General features: G+C 35.4%; 1 protein-coding gene and 1 non-coding gene across 2 annotated transcripts in view; one reads left to right on the top strand and one right to left on the bottom strand.

Moving 5' to 3' along the window:
* DOCK10 (dedicator of cytokinesis 10) overlaps nt 1–13,388 on the bottom strand; it is a 299,752-nt gene that overhangs the window by 24,526 nt on the left and 261,838 nt on the right. The window contains 8 exon segments of the mRNA XM_049768172.1: nt 114–236; nt 2,364–2,470; nt 5,011–5,068; nt 6,952–7,167; nt 8,383–8,493; nt 9,642–9,824; nt 10,502–10,639; nt 11,619–11,731. Of these exon segments, the coding sequence (XP_049624129.1) occupies nt 114–236; nt 2,364–2,470; nt 5,011–5,068; nt 6,952–7,167; nt 8,383–8,493; nt 9,642–9,824; nt 10,502–10,639; nt 11,619–11,731 (1,049 nt within the window).
* LOC126003171 (U6 spliceosomal RNA) lies at nt 1,201–1,307 on the top strand. The gene has a single exon (XR_007493707.1). It is a non-coding gene; the product is annotated as a U6 spliceosomal RNA (small nuclear RNA).

The following is a 13,388-nucleotide window of genomic DNA, read 5'->3' as shown; positions in this document are numbered from 1 at the left end:
ATATATATTAATAAAAAGTATGTAAAATCAGAGATAGCTTTTATTTTGAAAAGCTATAACTCGTAAGTTTCAAGCAATATATATCAATTCATTTCCAAGTCTAGAAAATATACCTTGAAGTCTCTTTGCTTCTCGAAGACAGCGATGATGGGCTTATTGACATCAGCGATGAGTTCGTATCGCTCAGATTTCCAGAGAAACTCCACACACATGTACAGCTGCTCTACCAGGATATGCTGCAATTACCCAGGTGAAATTTGAGCTTGTCATGTGACTAACATTGGAAACCATCTGGAAATGTTACTTCAAAATAGTCTCACTGTCAAAATGTTTTATAGTGGGATTTCTCTTCTTTGTTATTAGCAATTTTATCATTCCCTCTCAAGGATGTAATAAATTCCTTGGAATATTCTTTTTCCCTCATTCCATTTCTTTTTTTTTTTTTTTGTTATTTCGGCCACACTGGTTTGATGCTCAGGGGTTACTCCTGGCTAAGCGCTCAGAAATTGCCCCTGGCTTGGGGGGGACCATATGGGACGCAGGGGGATTGAACCGTGGTCCTTCCTTGGCTAGCGCTTGCAAGACAGACACCTTACCTCTAGCGCCACCTCACCGCCCCCCCCCTTCCCCTCATTCCATTTCAACTATCATGGGCAATATAAATACTTAAACCTGACACTGTTCTTGTTCCTTCTCTCCTAGACTTCTGCAGAAAGTTTTTGGCTTTTTTTTTTTTTAACTCAATTTCCTTTTTGAAAACTAAATCTGATAATGAGATCTGTATGCCCTTAAACTTTTGTGGGAACTCGAGTGTTGAAAATGCTGTCCCAATTCCTAGAATGACCTTCAAAGAGCTCTATTCACACCACCAACCTTCCTTAATGTGGCCCTCCTTTTAGCAAAAGTCTAGAGATTTTGGATTTTGACTATACTTAACTGGACCACACCATACTTAAGTTACTCTCTCACCTCTACCCTTTGATTGAACTATTTTCCCCCTTATTTCACATCTTCAAACTCAACTAAAGGTGAATATACCATGCTTTTATTTATCCACTCCAATTTTAGATATTTCAATGCAAAATTATCTCCTGTAAATTGCAAATTTGTATTTATAGTTACTAGGTATAAGGCTCGGATTTAGTTACTGATTGAGAAAGGAATCGAAAAATTTTGTCTTGATCAAGTTTACAAATTCTAGTGCTTGTTTCAGCAGCATATATACTAAAATTGGAATGATACAGAGAAGATTAGCATGGCCCCTGCACAAGAAAGACATGCAAATTCATGAAGCATTTCATATTTTTTCAGTAGAGGATAAAACTCTTAATCTCAGGGTTGTGGATTTGAACCCCGTGTTGAAAAACAAATTCTGGGTCTGAGTTCACTTTTAAGAAACCTTTTTTCCACTTTTAACTCAATGATTCACATATATTAATGGCTTCAGAAATGTTCAACTAAATTGTTATAGATTCTAAAATAAGTAGATAATACTATTAAAAAAGGATTCTTTTGTTTGAGGGGTAGGGCCACACTTGGTTGTTCTCAGGGGTTATTCATAGCTCTGGGCTCAGAAATCACATATGACAGGTTCTAGGGAACATATGGGATGCCTGGGATGGAGCCCGGGTAGGCCACATGCAAGGCAAATGCCCTTTCCTGCTATGCTATTGCTCTGTCCCCCTAAGAAAGGATTCATATACATTCAAAAAATATTTAACTAAAAGTTGTAGTTACATTTCTATTTGCAATACGTAGCAAGTTAACTTGGAATAATACGTAAAATCTCATGTAAGACCATTCCAAAGTTTCCCCCCCCCACCTATGTAATACCATTATTAAACACTTAGTTCACAAAATATTTTATTTATTTGAGGGAAGATATCCTGCTTCATGAAAATTGTTGCTAATTCTCAGTAGAGAGCCTTTTTCTTTTATAAAAATAAAAAATAATCATTATTTGTGTACCCCAAATATTATTTTTAAAAAAAGTATTTTTGTTGAAATACATAAACGCTAATGCATTATAAAATAGCTCACAACTATTTCAACATATCTTATCATCTTCTCCAAAGACTAGTGCTTTAATATCTTCTTGAAAAGTTTATTATATGTCTTTGGCTCCATCTTAGAAAAGTAAGGTTTGGTTTAATTTTTTACTAAAATGATCTCTAGTCAATTGAATTTAATATCTACTTATATTAATCATGACATAACTTGTTTAAGTTATATTAAAAATAATTTTATTGGACTTAAAATAAGTTTTTATCCTGATTCATTCCATTTAAGTCATTAAAATAATGATTCAATACAATATATGCTTTTGCTCTATTATTATTATTATCAAGATTATTGTGTTTCACCTCATTATATGGTGTATCTTGCATTCCAGAATCTTCTTTCATTGCACCTTCTTCTTTAATATTTGGGGTAATGCTCAGAAAAGCTGGCCAGCCCATAGAGAACATGCCTAGGGGAGATCAAGTAAAACTGAACATTAATATTTGAGTCTAATCTTGTTTATAGTAGACAATGTGTTTCTTCAGTATATTACAAGTAGCTTGGACATATAAATGTTGGAAAATACAAATAACATTGTTTATCTTTTCATATTTTTTTCTTTTCTTTTTGGATCACACCCGGTGGTGCTCAGTGGTTACTCCTGGCTCTGCGCTCAGAAATTGTTCCTGGCAGACACAGGGGGACCATATGCGATGCTGGGATTGGAACCACTGCCTGTTCAAATCAGCTGCATGCAAGGCAAATGCCCTATCACTGTGCTATCTCTCCAGCCCCATCTTTTTATATTTTTATATCATTTTGGGTGACTTGTTTTCTATAAGGAGTTAACATAGGTTTGTGGACAGGACATAAAATTTGTAGATAGACGTAGAACCAATGGCCCATCCGAATCACCTCTGAATTTGTTTCCTAAAACTGGACACCTTAATGTTTGTTTCAAAATACGTTTGAAGGGAGTAAAATATTAATATTTGCAAAAACACTTGGCATGGTTAGAACACTAATAATGGTCAATAGTAGCTAGTTTTCACTCTTTTGCATCATCTACAAACCTCACTTTACCTCAGCAGCTTTAATACCAACATGGAAGAAGGGTAAGCTGTACAGAGATACGAAACAGCAATCAATTAAGGAAGGGATCTTATCTGAAGGACAGGGAATATGAATGATGATAATAGAGTCACAGAGCAGCCCCAAAACCTTGGTCCTATTACAAGTTAACCAGAAGCTTTGATGATGTAACTTATTTGACTTGTAATATAGGTTATTTGACTTATTTTGGTTTGCTCATCTGTAACAGGAGGTAAAATGGAAACTAATTTTAAAGTATATAATTTGCATTAATCTATGGAACTGTATGGCCTATTATTGCAATAAAGAAGGATGGAGAGGAAATAATTGCACAATAATAATTTCTGACTATTTGCATTAAAAAAAGAACTAATAGGATCTGAGGAATGAAGCAGGAAGACCCATGAATTTTAGTAGGACAGAAGGCAAGATGCTAACTAGCTATCTTTTTAAAGGTCACCTTACTTTTTCATGATTCACTTAGTTTTTATTTTTAATTATTCATTTATTTATTTTGGTTTTTGGGTCATAACTAGCAGTACTCCTGGTTCTATGCTCAGAAATCGCTCCTCGGCAGGCTCAGAGGACCATATGGGATGCCAAGATTCGAACCACCATCCTTGTGCATGCAAAGCAAATGCCCTACTTCCATGCTATCTCTCTGACCCCTCACTTAGTTTTTTTTTTTTAACTAAATGCCTTATTTGTAATATTTACTAACACTCTGAACATATTTAATTGTTTAAAACAATAAGGGCCAATTATGTTTCCAAATGATTATAGCCAAAGCTTATTTACTCTTGGGCACTATTATTACAAAATATTTTTAATTAGATACTAAAAATGCAATATGTTTAATGAAAGGAAATTAACACTAAAATATTATATGTGCAAATTGTTAAAATTATTTTTTATAAAAGAAAATGAGGAACTAAGAATTGCATGGTTTGGGTGCATGTTTAGCAGATACCTGACCTGGCACCTCTGGCACCACTTGGTCCCTTGATATGATTGAATGCAGCCATGGAAGTCACCAAGTACCAGATGACATGGCCTGTTAATCTCCACATTGTCCTCATTCTCAAGGAATTACTCATGGTTCTATGCTCAGGTTTCCATCCTGGTAGTCTTGGGGGATGACAGAAAGCATCCCTTATTTTGAATAAAGACTTTTAGTACATTTCAAAATTAAAAATGGTTTTTCAGAGATTTTAAACAATTTATAAATTCAGAGTAAAATTCCAATGACATACTAGCATGCAAATTGGTATCTAAACATGATGATAATTTATAATATTATTGGATACGAGGTTTCTTTTTGCTTAGAACTTTTCAGTAATCTGACCTTCAAGCATTTTGGATGGGATTTCTGAAGCAGAGGGGCAACAGAGTTTTACAGTGGAAGTTAGGTAAGTCTGGGAGAGTTTTACTTCATGAATCCAACTTGATTTCCTCTGAACTGCTATGAGGGGTAAACAAGGTTGGTTAGCCACTCACTTCCTCCACCAGGAGTTGTTAGTAATGGATTGCTATCACAAGGGTGGATTTCGTCCTCGAGCAGGGATGTTGTGCAAATCTTTTCCATTTTCCAGTAACCTATGGTAGTGCAAGATGAGGTTAGGAACATTGTTACATGGTTGTGTTAATACAAGCCTATGAAGGTACAAATCATTCACCAAAGATGCCTTCTCATTTTGAATAAAGAAGGTGATATCCCAGTTAGCCTTGAACATAAAACATCATCATGGCATGAAGGCACTAGCAGTTAAAAGAACAATTAGGCATGTCTGTGAAAGTCAATGAGATAAAATAAAACAAAACTGAGATGAATTAAACATAAATAATTTTTAGGTTAGATTCTAACAAGTTGGCTTCTGAGCTTCTTTCCCCCCACAACCAGTCCCCTGGTCCATTTACCCTTTCTTTTCAGGTACTCTGCAATGAGGGCAGCAATATGGATGTAACACATGGCAGCCTATTAAAAAAAAAAAAGGTTCAGAGAAAAGATAACAGAGATTTGAGAATGTATCCAATTAGGAATAATCCTCTAGATGGAGTCAGGACAGGTCATGTGAATTCTTTATAAAGATAGACTTAATAAAATAAACAATTACTGTCCAAAAAATAAAAATAAAGAGTAAAGTACATTTTGGGGAATATTTTATTTTAATGTAATTTTTCAGGTAGGCCAATGAATGGTCCTGAAGAATTCCTTCAAAGAATTATATCCCTTTTTTATATCTAAAGTCAAGCTAAATCTACATACATTTACTTGTCTACCATATTTGTACTTATCTATGTATCTTTAAACCTACGTGCTTATCTATATTTTAATATCCACAATTTTTTCACTTAAAACTAGAAATTCTAGTATCTGGATTCAAATCATTAGCAAAAACAAACTGTCTTTTTACATGTTTAATAATGATCTCTTAAAATTTATGTTGCATATGAAGTAGTTGCCTTACAGTATGAAGTGCCTGATTAAACATGGTTGTGATCTGGTAACACATGTGTTTACCTCCCTCCCAAACTCAGTCATATTATAGGGGTGATAACTGAATTTCTCTAATAACTTTTGCAAGCCTTGGAATTTGCTGAGAACATATAAGAATTTGAGTTGCTGTAGTCCAAATTACTTTAGTATTTACTTTTGAAGTTTTATTTTAAGAGATTGTTTTGGTTTGGGCCATCCCCTGATGTGCTTATGGCTTATTCTTGGCCATAAGGTGTTCAGGAGTACTCAGGAGTCACTCCTGGAGGTGCTAAGGGAACCATTTATGGTGCTGAGAATTGCAACTTGGTCAGCTGCATGCAAGGCAAGTGCCTGCTTATTAGATAGTCTCTCCAGTCCCTTTTAAGTTTGATGGGAAGTTTCATGTCAACTTAAGGAAATTTGGAGTCTCTCATTGTTGGATTCAACAAATTGCTTTCAAGCAAGACCTCAGATTGGTCCTATTGCCATTTCAGGGTTTCTGGTAACTACATATATTTAGAAGAGCTTCATATTTAGGACTTAACTAGAAAAATTAAATCCTCCCCAAAGGGGCATATTTCTGGAATATGGCACAATTTCCCAAGTTGGTACCTGAATGCAATATGAATGCTCTAAATTGCTTCATATAAATACAATCAATGTTTAATTGGACACAAAAGATTAGCTAATAATTTACAACCCCACAGTGCACTAGCCTCATGTTGCTCTCAGGAGAGTTAACATTTCTATCAATAACACAGATGAGTTACAAGTGAGGGGAGATTACTCTAACTTGAGTTAACTCATTGTGATGGGTAGAAGTTCCAATTAGATTCTAATTGCAAGGAAGAAGTTTCAAGTAGAATATTAACTTACAAATGCTCCATTTTTAAATACCCTTACCAACATGTTCATTTGTCTCAGGATTTTTTGTCTGTTTATTTTGGGGTTATACCCAGTGATGGTCAGGAGTTACTCCTGGCTCTGTACTCAGGAATCACTCCTGGAAGTGCTTAGGAAATCATATGATATGTTGGTGATTGAACCTGGGTCAGCTGTGTGCAAGGCAAACACTTTGTCCACTTTGTTACCTCACTGGCCCCTAATTTCAGCTTTTAAAGTTGTTATTTATATTGCAAGGACTTATAAATCCCTTTATTTCTCTAGCCTTCCTTTATTTGATACTTGAAATCAGACATCCTTGGTTCTTACATGTAAATTTAATGTACTCTCTATATAAAATGGCTGCATATGATATATTTCTGTCCTATCTAGAAGAAGGGTAAATATGGTACCTTTAAAATTCTGGCTGTAAATGTTAGGGAAATTGTCCTGACTATCACAATGATGCAGTTGGAGAGTGACTGAAACTTTGATCTCACCTCAGATAAGTCTCCATTTCTTGCATGAATCTTGGCCATGCTTTCTAGCCAGGTTCTTCTGAGCTCAGGGGTGCTTGCATATGAGTTTGCTAGGCTATACTGGAGATCCACTAGCATCTCAGGGTCCTTCTCATGCTCCTTCATCTGAGCTGTGGCCATCAAAACTGTCCTTATACGTTTAGTCAAGTCTTTCACTTCTGCTGGGAAGTTGCTGTTCTTTGGAAAAGAGAAAGCTTAGGTCATTATCTATTTAGAATTCCTTAGACAAGTCACTGATTATGGTTTGGTGCCTTCCAGATATTTTTTAGTGCCTTCTAGATATTTTTTATAAATTCTTATAAGAATTTTAATTATTATATTAGACATTGATTTGTATATTGCTATGATGATTATACAACTTAAAAAATTGTAGTGGATGTCAACATTTTGCTTTCCAACTCCAACTTCTTCTAGTAATAGCATCCTAAATGTCCTTTGAGACAATCTGGCTCTAGTTTAGGAAGGTGACTGGAATGGATTGACTTTCATTTCCAAGCGACCAAAGAGGTACCTTGGGAATGTTCTGGTGCCCAACTGTCTAATCAAGTTCTTTTGTCTCCTAGACCACATAGAATGGTTTTAAATGAAAATATGATGCAAATTTGATGAAAAAGATTTGGTTCTAGGACTTTGATAGAACTATAGAAAAGGTGCTTTTCCAATTACTAACAGTATGTTTATAGTTCCTGAGAGAGTAAGCTCAAGGGGAGAAGTTACTTGTAATGAGGTTTAAAAAAAAAAAAGAGGAAAGTTGAAAAGATAGAGAAGAAAAAAAAACCAATACAGTAAATAAAGGGGATCTGAAAACATTTTAATCCTAGATTCATCCATGAGTGCTCCATAATATATTAACTAGTATGTTGACGATATACTGACTTCAGAAACTTCTAAAAGATATGATGTATTTTGTAAAAAATATTTTGTAAAAAATAATCTTATGGAATCAATAAATTTTTAATATGTGCTATAAAATTTTTAATGTATTGTTAACTCATATTTCTTGGAAATTCTATAATAAAAATTATTTGCTGAAAGTGTTAAAGTTGATTATGATTTAAACAAGAATCAAAGTCTACTTAAGTACTCAGTTAAATGAAATGCAATTTTTTTTTTTTTTGGATTTTGGGCCACACCAGTGATGCTCAGGATTTACTCTTGGTTTGCACTCAGAAATCTCCTGGCTTAGGGGACCATATGGGACACCTGGGATCAGACCCACGTTTGTCCTGGGTCAGCTGAGTGCAAGGCAAAAGCCCTATCTCTGGGTTATCACTCTAGCTCCTGAAATGCATATGTTTTAAATGTCTTTTATTTAGTGGTTTTTACATTTTGCAAAAATAATCCACTTTATTTACAATTCTTAAAAATCAAAGTATCCACAGTCTTTCTTACTTTCATTTGTTTGTCTCCATTGGCAAAATTGTTGGCGATTGCAAGAGAATGTTGAAACCGAGAACCACCAATCCCAGCATCAGCGATTAATTGACTTACAGCCTTAATGAGCTGGACGAAAAAAGTAAAGAGAAATCACAGAAGTAAGCAAATTAGAAATGATTGTTTTAAAGAAATGTATTGGGTTGAACGCCTATAATTTATTTCTCCTTTTAAGGCCAATAAATGATAACTTTATGTATTCAAACTGCAGAGTTTTATAATCTGGTACTTTCCTATAATCTTAATTATCAATATCTTTATTTAAACACCTTGATTACAAACATGATTGTAATTGGATTTCAGTCATGTAAAGACCACTCCTCTTCACCAGTGCAACATTACCATCACCAATGTCCCAAATCTCCCTCCTCCCCATTCCATCCCCGGCTGTACTCTAGACAGGCTTTCTACTTCCCTCATTCATTCACATTGTTAGGATAGTTCTCAATGTAATTATTTCTCTAACTGCACTTATCACGCTGTGGTGAGCTTCATGTAGTGAGCTAGAACTTCCAGCCCTCCTCTTTTTTGTCTCTGAAAATTATTGCATGAATGTCTTTTATTTTTCTTCAAATCCATAGATGAGTGAGACTATTCTGCATCTATCTCTCTCCCTCTGACATATTTCACTCAGCATAATAGGTTCCATGTACATCCATGTATAGGAAAATCTCATGACTTCATCTCTCCTGATGGTTGCATAATATTCCATTGTGTATATGTACCACAGTTTCTTTAGCCACTCATCTGTTGAAGAGCATCTTGGTTGTTTCCAGAGTTTGGCTATTGTAAATAGTGCTGCAATGAATATAGGTGTGAAGAGATTTTTGTATTGTATTTTTGTGTTCCTAGGGTATATCTCTAGGAGTCATTTCCTATCATCTTAAAGGTCTTTAAAAGACTACAAGAATGGTTAAATGATTTGAGAAAAAAGTTTATAAATTTAAAAGGTGGAAAAAGTGGAACTCCAGAGATGGTCAAGTTTTGTCCTGTGTTCTACAGGATTTTCCTCCCTTGGCTGTAAAAGGAAGTTCCTATGGTGTAGGGACTCTACTCACCTCTACCTATATGCCCTCCCACTATCAATAAGAATGCAATGTCAATGTGATGGGAAGAGTTTTTGGTATGTGCTTGCTTTGGGAACAGTAGACTTTTATCAAGGCAAAAAACAGACCATGATTTTCACAATGTCATTCATAAAAACTGGCAAGACTTACTTGTAAGTGGGATCGAACAATTGACTTCTGCTTATTAAATTCAAAGTTCTTCCTCATGAAAAAGTACAGGAGTGCTGATGCCTCTGTCTGAGTTAAGCGTGATCTGTGGTTGCAACATTTTAGGACTTCATAGCAGAAGGATCCACAGAGGTCAGCAGGCCCTTGAAAGAATGCTGAAGGAAACTGGGGAAATGCAAGAGATGAAGTAAGTGGTCTTCTTTCATCTTTCTCTGTTTATCCTTACGTTTTAAAATTTCTTCCAACAAAACCATTGTTTCTTTTATTTACCGTACTTTTTTTCTTCTGTTTTCAAGCAGAGAATATAATGGTATTTATAAAAAGTCCATGTTGGCATTCTCTTTTCTTTCTAAAATAGTTACTATTAACTTTATAATTATCTCTTGAATTAATAATGGCAACAAACAAACAAACAAACAAGGGAGAGACTTGAAATAAGGGAAAGCCTTAAAATGTTTTCTGTTCATCCAACATTGCTAAACCACAAAGTTAACTAACAGGTATCCTTAGAGAAGATATCCACCATCATATAGAACTTGAATTTGGCATGAAGAAAAATCTCAGCTCAGGGTATGCATATCATTAAAACAGATTGAAGAACAAAAAGCCAGAAAATTGGTGGCCAGACATAAATTTTACTTCATTTTGATCTTCAAAGAGATGTTTGGCAACAGTGACTTTCAGACTGTTAATCTTCTAAAACCACATAGTAAAAAATTTCATTAAACAAAATAAATCAATACTAGAAGGAAAAAAGTCTTCTTCCTTCCATACTGAGAGATACAGAACTAAGATGTGTATATTATCTATGATAGTTTTTCCTAGAAAAAGAGGACTCATACCTTGCATACAAACAGTCTCAGGGATGCAAATACATGCTTCAGAGCTGTGGCCGACTGGTTAACTTGGAAGAAGAGCATGTAGGTGTCAAAGACCCTTTTCATCGTTGAATTTTGACACTCAGACTGCTGCATCTGTCTCTGGAAATTTAACACATTGTTATTTAGCATGAGTAAAGGGTCACTCATTATTGGAAAAGATTTTTCCTGTGTGGTAAGCACATTTCTTGGTGCTGAAAATAAAGTGTTATAGAAAAGACAAGGTCTATGTTCTTAGTGAAACAGGCAGAGAAGAATTGGAAAAATGTCATCAGTGAAACAGAGAAAGCTTGAAAAAATAATAACTAAGAAAACAGTGGGGAATGATGTGATATCTATATGAGGCTATGGTAAGAATTATGTTATGAGTATGATAGAAAAATGTTTACATTACTTTCAAATGGAGAGGTCCTTAAGACCTTTGTTAATGGACAAGAGATGAGGTCCAGAAATCTTCCCTGAGAAAATCATGGGATTATCCTAGAAGTGAGAAACAGCTAATAATAGGGACATGAGTTGGAGAAGAGCACAAAGAGTAGACCAATGTGAGAATGGTGAGTGGGATGGAGTTGGAAGAGACAAAAAGTGTGATTACAGGTAGGTTTTTGTTGATATCGATAAAGACTGTAAAATAAATGGGATTTGAGAGATATTTTCATTGAGCAGTAAGAAATTAATATATCATATATAAAAGAAATATATATATTATATGATATATAGGGAGACTGAAGTGATAGCACAGTGGTAGGACATTTGCCTTGCACGTGGCTGACCTGGGACAGACCTCGGTTCAATCCCCGGCAATCCCATATAGTCCCCCAAGCCTGCTGGAGCGATTTCTGAGCCCAGAGCCAGGAGTAAAAGCTGAGTGCTGCTGGGTGTGGCTCCCAAACAAATAAATATATGTGAGTTATCAATCAAGCACTAGTTACTGATACAGTAAATTTCACATTTCTGCTCCCATATAGATTAATTATATAAGGCTACTTCACTTCATAAAATATTTTTAAAAAGTTGTTCTTGATTTCATGTACTTTATGATTCTCTTTTATTTTGCTGTATATGCTCTGGTCATACTTACCTGGTGAATCTGAGTGAAGAGGGACAAAAGATCTAGAATAGTGAGGCAAACCTCTGTAGCTATATTGGCCTCTGTGTCCACATGGTGTACAATGTCTATTTCATTGGAGTTGTCTGCAAAACACAAAATAGAACATACATCAGAATCTAAGGCATTCTTAGACCTTTTGTCACAATGTATAGAGCAATTGCTGGCATTTTGATAAATACTTCATTAAAAATGATTTGTGTCTGTTCCAGTTTCTTATTAACTAAATAAAAAACAGTAATTGTCTTCAGTGGGTATTGTAGATTAATGGTTATATTTCCCCATTTCCTATGTGAAAGGTCTTTTCTCTACTGTGAAGGAGGTGGGTCTTTAGGAGATAATCATATCATGAAAATAGAACCATCATGAATGGTATTAGTGTCTTCATAAAAAGAGACAGTGGAGGGTACAAAGAAGGCCATCCTCAGAGGAAGAAGAGTCTGCACCAGACAATGTACTGGCACTTTTTATTGGGGGAGGTGTACACTCATTGATGCTTAAGGCTTACTACTGCCTCTGCACTCAGGGATCACTTCTGGTGGGTCTCAGGGGTTCATATGTAGTGCTAGGAATTGAAGCCTGGTTCAATGTATTTAAGGCAAATACTTTCATTCAAGCCCCATATTAGCATTTTGCTCTTGAACCTTCACACTGTGAAAAATGTGGGACATATTCTTGTATTTAAATCATCCAGACTACAGTATCTTATGACAGCTCCAAGTAATTGTGTGTACCTTCTGCATGTATATGCTATAGATTTCAAGGACCAAGATGGCACAATATCTTCTTACCTTTTTTTTATTATTTCTATCATTGATAAGATACTTTTTTACATAATCAACTGAATCAAATTTTATGCTCCCAAGAAAATAGACAAAAGGCTCTCTACACATAGTTATAGATTAAGAAAGATAACCTCAAAAACTAACTGTGATATTACTGTGTCCATAATAGCTATTATCTACATGAAACCAAGCACTGTGTCCCATTTTCTCCTTATTCACATGCTGGAAAGTGTATATTACTTGGTTCTTGTGACACTTAATGCTTTTAGGACACTTAATTTCTTCAAGACACATAATTCTTTCTCTCATGGAGCTGCAGCTATGATCGAGTTCAGAGATGTTCCAAAAATCACACATTTCCCAATACCACTCGTTTCTAATGGAGTTATAGCAAAGCATAATTTATTAAGAATTTTATCCTTCTATTTACCTCTTAGTAAGCACATTATATTTTTCAAACTAAAGCAATGCTCAATGGATCTAGGGCCGTTCCTAGATATTTGTCCAACAGAGTCAGAGAGCTCAAATGGGAAGAAAAATGAATGGGCTCTGCAATATGGGGGACCACTAGGGCCACTCCAGAGGTGTATAGGTTTCTCTAGGCTTGTACTTACTATACCTGGCTGTGTTTGGGGGAGACCCTGGGGCTATTTCCAGCAGTACTGGTGGACCATGTGTCAGAGTTTGAACTTGGATCCTGGTACTGAGCTATCTCTCCAGTATAGGTCACTACATTTTTTTCTTTATTTTTAATTTTTTGTGGGAACATCAGGCAAATCTCAGGGTCTACACCTTTCTCTATACTTAGGGATCAACTTCTGGCAGGGTTTGAGGGGATCAAATGTTGGATCAAACTAGGTCTGTTGCATGCAAGGCAAGGCAACTCACTGGCCCCAAGTCACAATGTTTTAACTACTTCCTATACTTTCCTAAGAAACATTATATATAGGCTATGTCA

Source organism: Suncus etruscus, chromosome 2 (genome assembly GCF_024139225.1).
Source record: "Suncus etruscus isolate mSunEtr1 chromosome 2, mSunEtr1.pri.cur, whole genome shotgun sequence".
NCBI lineage: Eukaryota > Metazoa > Chordata > Mammalia > Eulipotyphla > Soricidae > Suncus > Suncus etruscus.
This window is presented reverse-complemented; position numbering and strand designations above follow the sequence as displayed.